This window comes from Daucus carota, chromosome 1, assembly GCF_001625215.2.
Source record: "Daucus carota subsp. sativus chromosome 1, DH1 v3.0, whole genome shotgun sequence".
Taxonomy (NCBI): domain Eukaryota; kingdom Viridiplantae; phylum Streptophyta; class Magnoliopsida; order Apiales; family Apiaceae; genus Daucus; species Daucus carota.
The window spans coordinates 27,444,054-27,461,291 of NC_030381.2; the positions used below are offsets into that span (position 1 = coordinate 27,444,054).

The 17,238-nt window shown below is 33.4% G+C and overlaps 2 protein-coding genes across 2 annotated transcripts; both read left to right on the top strand.

Annotated features, from left to right (window-relative positions):
- The first annotated feature begins 2,573 nt into the window (after positions 1-2,573).
- Positions 2,574-13,578, top strand: LOC108204538 (ribosome biogenesis protein BOP1 homolog). Its single transcript, XM_017374029.2, has 18 exons — positions 2,574-2,757; positions 3,106-3,183; positions 3,478-3,612; positions 3,731-3,882; positions 4,682-4,799; positions 4,916-5,017; positions 5,884-6,034; positions 6,156-6,264; positions 6,347-6,449; positions 6,551-6,701; positions 8,757-8,889; positions 8,980-9,089; positions 9,183-9,253; positions 9,363-9,423; positions 9,851-10,078; positions 10,188-10,272; positions 11,616-11,794; positions 13,161-13,578. Exons 1-18 carry the CDS (start codon positions 2,653-2,655, stop codon positions 13,244-13,246), a joined length of 2,157 nt encoding a protein of 718 aa, XP_017229518.1. The 5' UTR covers positions 2,574-2,652; the 3' UTR covers positions 13,247-13,578.
- Positions 13,579-14,602: 1,024 nt separating this feature from the next.
- On the top strand, positions 14,603-15,831 carry LOC108220196 (putative germin-like protein 9-2). Its single transcript, XM_017393893.2, has one exon. It carries the CDS (start codon positions 15,099-15,101, stop codon positions 15,714-15,716), a length of 618 nt encoding a protein of 205 aa, XP_017249382.1. The 5' UTR covers positions 14,603-15,098; the 3' UTR covers positions 15,717-15,831.
- Positions 15,832-17,238: the final 1,407 nt, after the last annotated feature.

Below are 17,238 nucleotides of genomic sequence, written 5' to 3' on the forward strand. Positions count from 1 at the left end.
ACTCAACATTGTTTTAATTTCCATCATAACCCAACACCCCTCCTTATCATGCAAGTATGAGGTGTTTGATATATTTGTGCACTCAATTATCTTTATGCACTCTCCAGACTATATACTTAGTAATGGAATTCTAATACTACGAATTACTTTATATTTTTTGTTTTGAGTAGGTACTTTTGAGTATTATTCTAATAATAATGAGAGAAAAGTTAAAATACGAATCGTGGCACGATCTTTGTCACGTTTAATTCATTAACTAGTTTATATATATTTTTAAAAAATTGCAGTATTTGATTATGGTTATGGCATATGGTGTTGAGTGAATTTAAGAGGATTATATTTCATGTACCGTTCAAAACTCAATTAAAAAGCACACAATATTTTATTTGTGCTATAAATAGGCATTGTGCTGCTAGTATCAAACTTGCCACCACTATTTCCATCCTGGGAATAGCCATCAAACATATTCATAAATAATAGTTATTTTTTTAAACTCTATAACATCAACACTCATTTTACATTAGTTTTTAAGTTTGCAATTTAACATTTTAGAAATGAATTGCAAAATGAAATAGTTAACTAAAGCGTGTCGTGATTTGAAACAAATCTAAATTAGAGGAAAAATGTGATATCTGTATGACTGATGTTTGCCTATGGAACACTAGTTCAAAATGTCTTGTTATAGTTGTCTTGTTGAAGCTCAAAGTTTATGTTTGACAGTTGATGATGCGAGCTTTTGTAAATATCTGGATCATGTACTTATTCGCAGCTTCATTAAAATACATTATGTGTTAATTACATTGGAAGAATGTACCATGTTGTTCAATCTGTGGCCCTTTGACGGGCTTCCTGATGAAAATTTAAAGGTATGGAATTTTGATTATATTTAGTTATTGACATCAGTTAAATTGTTCTCAAGATTTTATTTAGGATTATACTATGAAAATTTATGTCAACTTTTTTTTTTTATTAATGATCAAGGATGGTAGTGCTGATTTTATTATGACTTATAACTGTTCTGCATTGTTAATTTATAATACTCCTACAAAATTAGAGATTTAGTCGCTAATAGTTTAGACCATGGGTGTTGATGATAGTTTGATGTGAGTATTAAAAATTGATTAAGTGAGATCTTAAATATCTCTGTCATTCCTTTCACAGTTTCATATTATAAGAGTTTAAAATTTTGCGTGATGTTTTATTGGAAAAAGCCGCAATATGATCTGTTTAACATAATTTCTTCTTTGATTTTGCTTGAAATAAAATGAGATCAGCATATTATATTCATTATTATATAATTATATAGTGGAGACCGATTGTCGCCATCTTGATCACTACGTCGGTCATGGAACACCAGCGAATCAACTAACCGAAGCAAGATTGATTCCATTCTAAATTACTGCAATAATATTTAATATCCTCGGTCAAACAAATAAAGCTCTAGAGATTATGGTGTAACTTAGACTCAGAGTTGTTTAATTATATGCATTCACTATCTATGTAAAAAAAATCAACACAAGATTATAACTAACGTAAATATTTTAAGAATATGTTTATCCGTTGATAACTGAAAATATTTCAAATATCATGCTAAATTGTTGACATAGTATCATGAACTCTCTATACATTAACATATATTGTAATATTGGTCGAAGTAGGATTTAGTGGGAGCGGCATATGACATATTGTGAGCTCTTGGGAGTTCCAAGAGCTTGCTTGCCGCCTGTTAGAAGCCTAACTGAGGCAACAAAAAAATCCAAGATGGATTGAGTAGGATTGGAAGTGGAACTCGGGTAGGTGATGTCATTTTAGGGGTGGTAATGGCATGTAATGGACGAGTAATGTTGTATAGGAGAAATCTGTTTTGATTACAATGTTTATGTTCTGCAGAACAAAAATCTTAATTAATTGTTAAAATTAAAAGATATTATTGATTAATTGATAATTACGTTTATGACAACTTATAAATGATAAATTATATATAAATTTAGATAATCAAAGATATTATTTTTGACTAAATTAAAAAATTATGACTTGTACTTTATTACTTCAATGTTATTATATATCCTATAAAACTAACCCTTATATATATGACATATGAATTTAATATACAAACACTCATAATATAGTAAGTTAAATTAAAATCTTAAGTTTTGACGATTTAATCTTACGATTGCAGTTAAATTATTTTTATGAGCTAACGGTTGAATACAAAAATAACTCATTAGATGACAAATTATGCCCGATAATAATCATAAATAATAATATAATATAATAATAATATAGAGAGGATACATACCGGAGCTTTGTAACGGGTTTTTACTTTTTTTATTCATGATACTATTGACTGTGAATCGAAAATACTTCTAATATTTGTTATCTACAATTTTTTTTTTTTTTGACAGAATTTGTTATCTACTAACAGTGTTGACTGTGATAGTGTGATATATGCACATATATCCGGCCCAAACATTTTACACACGTCATAAAAATATACATCCAGCCCAAACAAGTTTTACCCTAAACAATTTCGATACACAGGTCCAGCCCATCTCTAAGACCCGAATGCAACAATCTTCTTCTTTATCGTCTTAAACCTCTCTAAACCCTAGTCTCTCTCTTTCTCCTCGTAGAGATTCTCTCTCTCTCGCAATGAAGGCGCCAAAGTCAAAGCAAGAATCAAAGTCCAAAGAGAAAGAGCCTCAACAACACGTGGTCGAAGAAGAAGACCCCGTTGTTTCTGATTCCGATGATGAGGTATATATGACGCGCCACTTGAAACTAACTTTATACTTCATTTCTTTTGTAATTATTCTAAATAATTGTTTCTCAATTTTGTGTTAATTTGACCTGTTTGATTTTGAATTGTAAGAAAATAAAATTAGTTTGTATATATAAATGTGTGTATACTTCATGTGTTTGTTATAAATACGAATACTCGGCATTGTCGTATTAATAATTATGTAGCTGCTTGATGATTAAATTGAAGTTCAGGCAAGGTGTGTAGTTGTGAATAGTGTATCAGTCGGTTTGGCTTTATTGAGAGTTGAGTTTGTTGGAACTTTTACTGTTTAGATTTTAATCGTTTTGCTTATTTTTGTGTAGGATTGGTCGGTGGAAGAAGGTTCTGAAGGCAGTTTGAGTGATTCGGGATTGGAAAATAGTGATTTCACAGATAATAAGGTACAGTGTTAATGCCTTATTGCCTTGTAAATATATCTGGTAAGACGTAAGAGTATTACTATCATAGGATGATTTTTTTTCCTTCGCGTATAAACCTTGTTTTTGCCAATTATATTGATAAAATGGATGACTTAGTTGAGCAGTTTAGACGTTTAGGTATTTGTTTTGCTCAGGATGCATGAATTTATAATTACAATTCTTGTTTCAGCTTCGCAAAAAATTAATATACTTTCTAGACAAATTTTATATGTGACTATATATGTCTTATAATTTTCGCTTTAATGATAATATTAGGAGGACCTTACTACAAGCGATGATGCTGTCTCCCTTGACGACGAGGATGATGATGATGATGTTGGTCAGGACAGTCAGAGTGAAAGCGGAGAATCTCATCAAGGGGTTGAAGAGAGTGATTCATCCGAGGATGAGGTGTTTAACATTAGACCATAAATTTCCTATTTTTCTAGTTTAATTAGCTCTGCCTGTAACTAGGCCATGAAAAACTCCTTGCTGTTCATTCATTTCATTATCCTCATTCCTTCATTAGGCTGCACCGAGAAATACAATCGGCGACGTCCCTCTTAAATGGTATGAGGATGAGGAACATATTGGGTATGATATTTCTGGAAAGAAGCTGAAGAAGAAGGAGAAACAAGATAAACTCGAATCTTTCTTAGAGAGAGCTGATTTAAAAAATTGGTGAGTAATTATTTGTCTAACTGATTTTGGATATAAGAATAAAATACCCGAATTTTTCTTAGAGAGAGCTGATTAAAACATTGGTGAGTAATTATTTGTCTTAACTGATATTGGATATAAGAATAAAATATGTTCTTACTCCCTTTCACTCTCTATAGACTATAAATCTGTAGACACATATGCCTACATACTTGTATAAAATTCCTGTCTAATCTTGATTGTTTATGGCAATATTTCCATGATTACGTTTGCTCAAAGGCAACCAAGTTTGGAGCTTGTGTATTGACTCTTGTCTCATCTAAATAGTAGTATATATGTGATTGGGAGCAATGTATCTTCATCTTGGTTTCATGAGAGAATGATAAAGGATACTAAACTCTTAATTTAAAGAGCTTGCAAGTATAATTAAACACCATCTGACCATCTTTTGTGACAAGAATTTTACTTATTTAGCATCCTGGTATATTCTGTTTTCTAATAATTTAATAAAATCTATTGAAGTATCTTGACTTTCTTTACCTAATTTTCTGTCCTTGCTGTTAAGATGTGTTCAGATGATAGTGTTAAATGCAGTAATTTAAATCTCCAATAGAATGTATGCAATCTGTAAACTGTTTAAAAACTTTTGGCATTACTAAACAGAGTTAATTTGACTTTTAAAGTGAAGTAGTGGCGTACTAAAATTTCACCTTATCGAGAGGAAGATAAAGAGAATTTTAATGTAATCTTTGAAGTCCATAATTCCTTGTAATAGAAGCTTTTGAGATATATTTTATTGGTTTTTCTTTATAATGATCAGGCGTAAGATCTATGATGAGTACAATGACGAGGAAGTTGAAATAACCCCAAAAGAAGCTAAGATTATTCGTAGACTGCTGAAAGGAAAGGCTCCACATGCTGAATTTGACCCACATGCGGTGTGTATAACGTTACTGCTTAAAGCCCTCATTACTTCGTAATTGTACTCTATTATATAGGCGAGTTATTTTCTGTGTAGTGATTCCTTAGTTTTGTTTTGGTGTGTTGCATGCAGCCTTATGTTGATTGGTTTGCTTGGGATGGTGCTAAACATCCAATGTCAAATGCTCCGGAACCAAAAAGGCGTTTTATTGAATCAAAATGGGAACATAAAAAGGTAATCATGTTACAACACCTGCTCATTCACATTGCTTTTTGAGTTACATAAAAATATGTACATGTTTCGTCATGGGGATTAAGATAAAAAGATAGTGTGAATTTATTTAATAGAGAGGACTATGATGACTTCCTGAGGAGACAAAAAAAAAGACAAGGATGAGATATTTGTGGGAAGAGAAAAGATAACGGAAATATTATACTGGGATCGAGACTTTCAAAGTCATGAATCCCATGTATTCTGTAACACTGGCTATTTGTATTGGTGTTTATTTTATTACTAACATGCAACGATAAATATATGATCCTCTAGTCAGGATGAGAGTTGCTAGCTTTATCTGTAATTACATATATAATATCCGACTCCTGATCCGATCCGATCCGAATCCGATAAAATTAAATGAATTAGGATATGGATTTAGCTAGATCCGATCCAAATCCGATCTGTTTACAGGCCTACATATATCCCAAAGTGTGATGAAATTGTACTTGAATCATATATGCTTGTCTACTAATGACTCAAGTTGGAACTTCTGGATAAAGTCATAAGTTATAAGTGATAAAATATGAGAGAATAATATTAAAAAAAATTTGCAAGTCAAATTAAGAACTTAAAATAAGTTACTAAAAGTACTTATCTCCTCCTTTCATAAATTAAACTTACTATTCAGTTATAAGTCTTGTGCTTATTTTTTGCACATAGACAAAGAAGTAAAATTTTAAGCTAGAAGGCTAAACAATTAGCTTATTTAGCCCCTTCATGACATTTGAATTGGCGAGTTTTGACATGTTGGAAAGTAGTGTTTTCTTGGAACTGCCATATAGAATCGAGCTTATGTCTTTTGATTTCTTCCCACCAATCTGCAGATTGTAAAGTTAATCAGAGCAATCCGCAATGGATATATAAAATTCGATAAGCCGAAAGAAGAACCGAAAGTTTATAACTTGTGGGGTGATGATCAGACAGAGAAGGCAGGTGGCTTGGCATATATTCCTGCTCCAAAGCCTCAATTGCCAGGTTTGAAGTTAACAATTTCTTTTTCTATCATTGAACTTTCATTTACTTTAAAGATCTGAAATATTTTTCTTCATTCTTTGTCAACTGGATTTTATTGTGTTTATAAGCTTTTCCCTTGCAGGCCACGAGGAATCCTATAATCCTTCTTTAGAATTTATCCCAACACAAGAAGAGTTAGACGCTTATCAGCTTGAGTTTGAAGAAGATAGGCCTAAATTTATTCCAAAACGGTAATTCATTTAAGTTTGTATGCCCATTCGGTATGTTTAATATTTTAACATACTAGAACTTATTTGATTTCTATTTGTATAGGTTTTTGTCATTGAGAAGTGTCCCAGCATATGAAAAAGCTGTCAAAGAAACATTTGATCGTTGCTTGGATCTGTACTTGTGCCCTCGAGCCAGGAAAAAACGTGTAAGACTAGGAGCATGTTTTTTACTGTATATTTTGAACTCTAAAATCGCCTATCAGTTTCAGTTAAATTCACGACGATTGTACATTTATTTCATTTTCAGATTAATATTGATCCTGAATCTCTAAAACCCAAGCTGCCTAGCCGAAAAGATCTTAGACCTTACCCAAGCACATGTTACCTTGAGTACAGAGGTCACAAGGGTCCAGTCATGTCAATTTCTACTGATCCCTCTGGACAATGGATTGCTTCTGGTACAGATTTTTATTTGTAGAACTTTGAGTGCCGTTATTAATAAAATAGGAAAACTTATATTTTTATAGAAACAAGACTGCATGTCTGGGAATATCATGCCATGCTTTATGATGTGTAGGTTTAATTCTGTGTGTGTGCAAGTATAATGGAGAAGAGAAGAAGGATATAAAGTGAAATCATATATATAATTGTTATCATCTGCATGGGCTTTATGTAAGCCAGGAACATACTGAAATAACATATCTACCTAAAAGTACTGCTACTATTCAAAACTAATTCAAATTTAATCCTAATCTAATTTAACTTAAAGATTTGGTCAACATCCACCAATTATTAAGACAAATCTTAATTTTAAATTCAAAGCATAATTTTAACACTCCTTGCTTTTATATTTTAATCTGTCATTAAATCAAAAATCATCAGCTTCATGTTCTTGGGTAGTAGCCTCTTTTGTCTTCTCATCTTCTTGAAATATCATTTTCTTGTTGCACTTCCGACTATATTCTTGTACATACTCCTCATTAGTTGCCCCCCTCGCTTTTCGCCAATGTGATATTGTGCTTCGGTTTTTGGTTGTGTATTGGATATGATTTTTGTATGGCTTCTTAGCCATTGCATGTTGTTATTTATGGTTATGGTTATGTATGACTTCTGAGTCATGGTATGTGATTTTATGGTTATAGTTGTGTACTAAGTTACCCGGACACGGGTATGGGTATCGGACACGGGTACAGATCCAAGAGTCAGATTCGTAGTTTTAGGATAATTAGGATTCGTGGACATGGATCCGGAATTAGACTCGGGTACGGGGACTTGGCACTTAAGCTCCATGCAAGTAAAACTTTATATAGACTAGTCTATTGTACATTCATAAAAATAGTGTCTACTGCACATAAATCACATACGCTGAAAATTGAAGCATAAAATCAATAGAACAACATAGAAACAAGTCATTCATGGATCTTGATCTCTTTAAACAAGTTGAAACAAGACCTAAGTTTTCATTTTGACCTGGGATGTTACAAGGTGAGGTGTCCGGTTGTAATAAGAAGGATCCGACACAGATCCCATACCCACACCCATGTCATGTCCGGTGGACACGGGTATAGGCACAAAAATGGAGAGTCCGGGTAACATAGGTTGTGTATGACTTCTCAGTTGTGACATATGGCTATAGTTGTGGGTTATGGGTCATGATGGTGTTTTACAGGCCCCTTAATAAGAGAGCTCTTGAAACCATTTGTAGGTTTATTTATATGTGTACAAGTATCATAGAGAGAAAAAGGATATAACGTGAAATCATATATATTCTTATTATCATCTGCATGGGTTTTATATAAGTTAGGAACATAACCGCTACTATTCTAAACTAAATAAAATCTAATCTATACTATAATATAATAAGCCAACATAAGTTTAATTTGTAGTCGTACAAAATTTTGGTTTGGTCATCTCCTCTATAACTACAAGTCGGTCACATGTAGACTTCTCTTACTCTTACAATATTAAAGAGTTTTATACCGTTCAAATTACAAACACTTGTGATGTAATACAATATAAAAAAAACTTTACCATTATTCTTTTAAATATAATTTATATATTATTTATATACTATATTATAATTATAATAAACCGATATTGATATAATTCGTAGTCGTCCAAAAAATGTAATTAGTTGGTAAATATAATCTGGTTAAAATCTAATTCATTAATACTAAAATACTAATAAGATGATGTTAAAATTTAAATTATAATTAATAAATTACGAATTCTACACCCGCCCGTGCTTCGCACGGGTTAAAGGCTAGTTCTTTTATAATTTAACTAAAAGATTTGGTCAACATCAACCAATTATTTAGACAAATCTTAATTTAAAATTCAGAGCATTATTTTTAACATGATGGAAGCTAGATGATCAAGCAAGATAACTGGTGACTGTAAAATGTACTTCATTAAGCCGTTTCTCATCGGTGTGGAAAATAAATAATTTGGAAATTGTTTGTGGTGTGTAATTTGATTGATTTGAGTTTGACTATAATCTTTATTCCATAAAGGGTCAAGTGATGGAACTGTGCGTATTTGGGAAATCGACACTGGAAGATGTCTTAAAATCTGGGAGCTAGATGAATCTGTAAATTTTGTGGCATGGAATCCTTCTCTAGAGCTTCCTATTTTAGCAGTTGCTGTGTAAGACAAAGTTTTATATATACGTATATATAGCATTTGTTTCTGTTCTTCACTACTGAATACAAGTACTCTGGTGCAAAACAATTGCAGGGGGGCAGATGTTTACCTTTTGAACGCTGGTTTGGGAAGGGAAGAGCAACATAAGATTGAAGAACTTCTGCGTGTTGAAAAACCTGAAGCACCTGCACCAGATGAATCTAGTCTGTTTAAATTAGATTCGTCATTTTGGCTTTATATGTTTGTGTAGTGACTAGTGACTGATGGCTGATAATTACATAAACCGTATTGTATAGGTAAAGGTGCGCCCACTGTAATCTGGACTGAAGATGAAAAGCAAAAGGGAATCAGATTAAAGCACATAAAGGTACTTTTTTGAATTTACCTGTGACATATTTTGTAGCACAGTTGTATGAAATATTAATATGCAATTAAACTCTTAAGTAATTTCAGTTCCATGCTTTTGTACGTTGCAGACAGTGACTTCAGTGGAATGGCACCGGAAAGGAGACTATTTCTCCTCAGTAATGCCATCTGATATCCTTGTTATTGGTTTTGGGCAGTTCTTATTTTGGAATAATTAAGGAAGAGATATAATAAATTAGGAACTTATGATTTCTGCTCAACTATGTGCTCAGTTCTTTGTCTTGTTCATGTTTGTGATGACTAATACGTCCAGATTAGCAATTTTCTTAGATTGCAGGTAATAACCTATATGCCTTTTGGATTGTGTACCTGCATGAAGAAGATACTTATGTAAGTGTCTTCATGTATGAATTATGGGCTCGATGTCGCAACTTTTTAGGTTCCTAAATGATCCTATGAAGGTGCTTGTAATCTCATAGTATTCACGAGGGGCATGCCTTTTTGAGCTTGCTATGTATATATGTTCACATTTTTGCCTGCTCATTTAAATTAATTTCACTTCTCAATATTATGTGCTATTTCTTAATTCATTCGATACCAGAATCTAGAGCAATTTCAGTTCACCAGCTTTCGAAGAAATTCACCCAAAGAATACCATTCAAGCTGCATGGACTGCCTGTTTCAACAGCTTTCCATCCAAGTAGATCATTTTTCTTTATTTCTACGAAAATGACTGTGCGTGTTTATGATTTGCTGAAGCATGAGCTCGTTAAAAAGCTTGAAACCGGGCTTCGTAATGTTTCTTCTATTGCCATTCATCCTGGTGGTATGTTACCAGTTTCCTGTTTATTTCTAGTTGCAGTTTTTCCTTCTGTCTCATAAAAGCCAATTTGTGTTTTCCTTTTTTATTAGTAACATATATGCTGCTTCTGCAGGGGATAATGTCCTTGTTGGTAGCAGAGAAGGAAAATTGTGCTGGTTTGACATGGACCTTTCATCCCAACCTTACAAAATCCTTAGGTATCTAGTTCTTGAATCCTTACTTTTTCGAGTTTTCTGTTGCTTAATATTCAGCAGTTATTTTTAAATAATTTAATGGAGTTTAATATGAAAGGAAGGTCACTTTTAATTAGACATTTAGTTTTTTTTGAACATTTTTGTTTCTGTTCGCTGTAGACCCTTTCCCGACCCTAATTCTGAGTGGGACGTGGTGGGTATGTTTGACCCCAATGGTAAATTAAGAAATGATTTGAAACCCATGGTAACTTGTGGTCACCTCAAAATAATGTCTTATCTTAGTAAGATGTGGGTATGTTTGACCCCAATTGTAAACTAAGAAATGATTTGAAACCCATGGTAACTTGTGGTCACCTCAAAATAATGTCTTATCTTAGTAGAAAAAGATGATATAGGCTTAGGGTATTTAAGCTCAACTTTATCTGTACTTTCTCCCAATTGCAGCATAAACTGTTTTCCATACTATTCTCATCCCCAAAAATTTAATCTTTTGCAAACATTCAACGGGGTAGACAGGTGTAATATGAAAAAGATCTGCATAATAAATTATGCATATACAATGATAGTTAACATAATATCTTGCTATACCTGTAAATAAATTTGCAAGAAATAATTGTTTGTTTAATTGTTTATCATAGCACAAGTATTAAAATCATTAATGTTTTGTCCCCCTGAAATTCGAAGCATGATGTTTGGGTAATTCAATCCTTGCACTTAAGATATTTCCTGCAATGGAAGTATACTTTCATAGTCAGTAATACAAGTGTTGGCCCTTTGTGGTCCTGCCTCTCTGACACAGCTCTCTGCTTATAGGTGCTTGTTGCTGATTCAGTTAGTAAAGACAAATCTATTATAATGTATAATTTAGATGATACAATTTGTAATAATGTTGGCATGCATTGTTTTTATTCCAGGAAGTCGGGTATAACTAGTTTAGTTGAGCAAATATTGGCATGAAATTTGTTGGATTAGTGCTCTCAGGCGTTATTCAGTAAAATAATTGTCCTACTTATGGACTCTGTGACAAATTATAGCATTGTCATAGAGATGAGGGTAAAAAGTTTGATGTGGTGATTTATAGATGATTCATTGAATTTGTATGCATAAAGAAAAGTTTACCATTTGCTGCAGTGTAGCACAAATAGTTGAATAATGTGGTTAGCATATGCTTCAAAACTGCCTTTACTTTCTCAAATGGAGTAAATTCTTAGACCAGTTAATGTTGCTATAAGCTACTAGCCTGCAGTTGGTGTGTACGACTACAAGTGCATTTGCATATATCATTCTTGTATTAACATTTTGTCAATACGTGTTGAGTTTCTCTAATCTTATTTTTGAATTCATAGGTGTCACAAAAAAGACATAACCAGTGTAGCGTATCATCGGACCTATCCCTTATTTGCATCATGTTCTGATGACGGCACAGCATATGTCTTTCATGGCATGGTGTATTCCGATCTAAATCAAAATCCTCTTATTGTTCCATTAGAAATTCTTCGTGGGCATCATAGCTCAAATGGAAGAGGTCAGTGCTCTAACTAATGCCTCTCTTGTTATGTTGTATATATATGCACAATGCGTTTATAGCGTAAAGTATATAAGCTTCTTGTATATTTTACAAGAAATGTATTTATAAAAAAATTATTAAAGCTTTATATGCGATCAGGTCCCCGTCCATCTGTCAAGGACCATATTTTTATATAAATAATTTATCCAGTTCATGTGAGTTAACTTTATATTGTTGTAATGTATATATACAACTATACCTACATAAATACACACACAGACACAAAATTATACATATATAATATATATATGTGTCTGTGTTTGTCTGTGTTAAATTTGTGTGCGTGTAAATATTTTCATAGCATTTAAATAGAAGGAAAACAAAGCGGAACTAAACTAGTGATGGGTTGTCATATAAGCACTGACGAGCCACTTCATGAACTTGTTCAAGTTGCTGTTTAGTGCTCAAAGCCTCAAATCATCGAGTCTATTGGATTTTGTTGTATAGTATTTACATTAAGAACTATATATTGGCAACTCCTGATTTATTTGTCACTGGTCATATCCTAATGAGTTCTGTGTCTACTAAGGTACTGATCAATAACGGTTGGTTGAATATTCATTATAAGTTATAACCACCATAGATGATATTAAACTAAGAAACTAGGGACACGGTGTTTAGTACTGGTATAAGGCATATATGAAAACATGGGGATTCAGGTGCGTGGTTGGATACAACATATATAAAAACCTCATTATTGGTATGATGTTACACTTACATATGATATATTCAGTCGCAATCAGGCACGAGAAGATCGTTATACCATCTTTAACACAGATATTACTTTCTCAAACGAGAAACAATAAACATAAAAATAAGAGCCCTATTGTTGCAGAATTTATCGTCATGTTTAAGAGGAAAAAGTCAGAATCCTTCAAGTAAATGTGGATTAGCAGGAGGGTGGAGAAAAGATGAATTGTTTATGTCCATAAAGAAAATATCATAAATTATATGTTAAATACGTATTAAGTCTAACAAATTAAGAATATAATTAAATAATGGAAGAAACAACTTTTTTTTTACGATGCGCTAATTTATATATAATTATTGCCACTGCTGTAGCACAGACGGCGTGACTGCCAAACTGCCATATATTTGCTGCTGCTATTTTTAAACATGTGTTTTAATATCAAACTTCAGACTTGAATTTTTGCTGTTATGATTCATCAAATCTACAGTTATTAATTGGAAGATATTCTGTTGTAAATCATTAAATTAAATTGAGAAGTAAATTCCCTTTACTTATTATCTGTATGCCTAAATGATATTTTTATATTCATATTGAATACACACTGACATGTTTAAGTTGTTTTAATGTTTACAGGGGTCATGGACTGCAAGTTCCATCCAAGGCAGCCCTGGCTTTTCACAGCCGGTGCTGATTCTGTTATCAAGCTTTTCTGTCATTGAGAAGCCTGCAAGCCACCAATGTATTTCTATACAGGAGATTCAAAATTTTGCAAATCGAGTTGTCCAAACTCAGGAGTTGCTGACACCTCAAAAACATCCAACAGGTCACGCGCGGTATGTCTAATTGTGTGCTGATGCTAGTTTGACCTAGCTGGGAGTTCTGGATTAATTGTTACCATACCTCAGATGTAGAATTATGTACGCCACAGTATATTGTATGGTATGCAAGCTACTATACTTTGTTTATTTTATTTCAAAGGTATTTATAAGTCCAGCGGTTTTGTTACTACTTATTATGGATATGGGTTTTGTAAAAGATAAGTTAAAAGCCATTACCCTCCAGGATAAGACCACATAACTTGAAGTGGTCAAGATGAGCCCTAGTTACACAAAATTTGCATGTGAGGATTTTTAATTTACTCGAGTCATGATAAATTTTAGTGAATTGAATGGTCAAGTAAAACATATCAAATTCTCAGAGTTCATTTGAATTCATTTCATAATTTGATTATTATTGTAATTAATATTTAGTTGATAGTTGATTGAAACCGAACCTTCCAAATAATAGTTCTGCTAGATGGTATTCAGATTAATGGCAGTCCTTTCTTTATATTCTTCATTTCATTTTTAATTTCTTTTCAAGTCAATAATTAACTCACTCTTGTTTTAAGTGAATGAAGCGTGGTAATTTTGTTGTGAGAACTGAGAATTGAAAATGAGTCTGCTTTGGCAATTTCTGGTAGGTACTGATGAGAACCTATCTTGTTAAGTTACCAGTACCAAGAAATCTCGAAGCATCAGAGAAATGAAATCCAACTATATTATTTGTCTTATTTTACATATCCATTTTGACTTTTGATAGCTAAATTGACCGTAACTTGATCGAAATTTACATGTATCATATAATTTAGAAAAATAACAAAAACTATAACATTAGAGTATATTTATTCTAGTTTAATATATAATTTTCAGAATTTAAAAATAATGAATAGATAATTTATACTCTGATGTTCAATCAAAAATTGGTCAATTTGACTCCTTAAAAATCAAAATGAACATGTAAAAAATGACGGAGAAATTATATTTTAATCCTCTCTCTCTCACTTTAATCAACGAATCAATCCGTGGGGCTAAATGTATGAGTAAATTAAGCAAGGGTGGTGACCTCTCTACTCTAATAACATGTTAAATTAATATCTTTTCAAAACTCCAGAGATGTTAGGATTTGATTTAATTGGTTCATATTATACCGCCAAATTTCATGAAGAATTTTTTATGGGAAAACTCGAAAACTATATATGCTTGGGGTACATATTATGCTTGGGGTACATATATGGTGTTGGAGATTTTGAATAAGACAGTAGTCTCCGTCTATGTTACATTGCACTCTATAATTTGGGGTATAAAACTATATTTAACTCCTGCACGACCTTCATCCTAAAGGACAATAGTTATTGAAGCAAGCTTCACTGATCACTCCTCAACAAAGGGTTCACAGAAGGTTTTTTTTGTAGCATTTGTCGTGAAATCATCAGGCTGAGGAGCATAATATCGACCTAAATTTCATGCTTAAATGTTGTCTTTTAGCGTTCATCTTATGCACATCCTTTCAGCTAAACTTGTCATTTACCCTTTGTATTCTGCTAATTCTGTTCTAATCAAAGAGAACACGTTTAATTAAACCAACAGCAGAAAAATATGAAAATGCATTGTAGTTCCCACAATGTTGCCGCAGCCATCTTCATATCGACGAGCTTTGTACACTCCAAACACCTACTATAAGTACTGCAACATTTAGGTTCGTATCAGATATCCACGAAAGCAGTAAACAAGAAGTGACTACTATCAATTCATGGCAATGTTGAACCGTTTCTTCTTACTGGTAGCCTGTTTTGCGGTGATTGAGATAATAATGGCCGGTGATCCGGACATCCTGACTGATTTCATAGTCCCATCAAACGTGACCTCAGTTAACAGCAGCTTGTTTACGTTCACTGGCTTCAGGGCACTTCTTGGTGGAGAAAGCCCCCCTGCTTTTAAGGTCTTGAAAGCAAGCATGGCTGAGTTCCCGGCTCTCAATGGCCAGAGTGTGTCGTATGCTGCTCTCCAGTTCCCTGCAGGCGCCACGAATCCTCCCCACACTCACCCTCGGGCATCTGAGCTTCTCTTCGTGGTCGATGGAACTCTGGAAGTCGGCCTAATTGACACGAGCAACAAGCTTTACACTCAAACCCTTCAAACTGGTGACTTGTTTGTGTTTCCTAAAGGGCTTGTTCACTTTCAGTTCAATGCTGATGCAAAGAAGTCTGCTTTGGCGATTTCTGCATTCGGGAGTAGTAGTGCAGGAACTGTTTCGATTCCAAGCACAGTGTTCGCCACTGGGATTGATGATAACATCTTGGCTCTTTCGTTCAAGACTGATGTGGCAACAATTCAGAAGATCAAGGCCGGTCTCGTCCCTAAGCCTTGAAGAGTTAACATCTACCGATTTATTGTATTGAATAAAAATTCTTTCATGATGTACTTGCATTCTTGAACCTATTTGTGGTACTTCTTATAATTTTTTCTTACAAATTACAAGCACTTTCCCCTGTCCGATTCATCATTCATTAGGTTCTTTTCTCTATGTTATCTGTTACAACGTACCCAAAAAGTTGTTAGTTGACAATATTTGATTGGCTTTACTCACATTATAATAATGGGCTTGCACAGAAACCACCCAATTAAAATCAGCAATTTGTTTGTCACGTCATTGGGGAAAAAAAAAATTGGGACAAGATTTGGGATACGTAGCAATACTCGTCACAAAAGGGATGTAGGAGATTATATACATTGCTGATATCCTAAGCATCTTCTTAGCTGCAATTGTCTGATATACTTGCCAGTAACTTTAGTGAGGAATGCAATAGATAATATATATTGCTCTTTTTGTTAGATTTAGGATAACTGCCTTGACATGACTGGGCAGTTGGGTCTTAATCACACGGTCTATTTATGCTCCAGAAAACTGATTCTGGTTTTCTAACATAGATGTTGTGTTTGGCTGGGCAAAAACAAGGTATGAATGTTTATAATTTCATTCAGGCCTCTAATCTATCCAGTGTTCACATCCATCCATCTGTGATCCAAGAAGTCCCAGCTTCTCCATCCTACTCGTTTTCATCATTAGAAATTGAACTAGGAGAAGAGACTCGTTATTTTGAGGAGAAAATTGACGAAAAAAGACCCACATGAAAAACGTTGGATAACAAGAAAGGCATTTGCAAGATGACATATATTATTATATTAAAATCGAGTATTTCTCATGATCATATTCAAAATTGAAGATATCGGGCTTGAATTGTGGCTATAGTAATGATCAATGGACTGGTTCGTGAACAGCTCGTTTCGTGAACCGAGATTTTATCGAGCCGAACTCAAACTTGTTCGCGAACAGCCCTAATGATCATGTTTGCAGTTGCATGTTCACTCCATTTGTATTATTATTAGATTTTAATTAATATCTTTAACTGATTGAAAAAAAATAATTTTCGAGAGTTTTTCATCTTCCTGGATGGATTTCAAAAACTATCTTGCTCAAATTTGTGTGCTTTATTGAGTTTCCGTTCTGCATCAGATATTGCATTTTTATCACTCTCCCCTCCTACCACTGTATATTCTCCTAAATCACAATTTTCCATTACATTTGTTTCATTCTTAAAATTAAAATTACAAACTGAAGGCTAGGTGGGGAGATTCTGAGGATTTATGTTTCCATTTAACAAATGTAAAGGCTTAACGGTCAATATCTTAATAACCCCACGTTAACTTAATTCACTAAACGTAATGAATGACAAAATTATTATTCTTTATCACTGTTTGACATGATCAATCATTGACACCAAAACTTTCGGGCCGTTTGGGTTAGTTTAAAAGAATCGACTTCTTGCTTGAGTAAAGAACTCGAGCGGAAGTGAAAAATAAATTAATAACTATAAGTTGTTAAAGTGTTT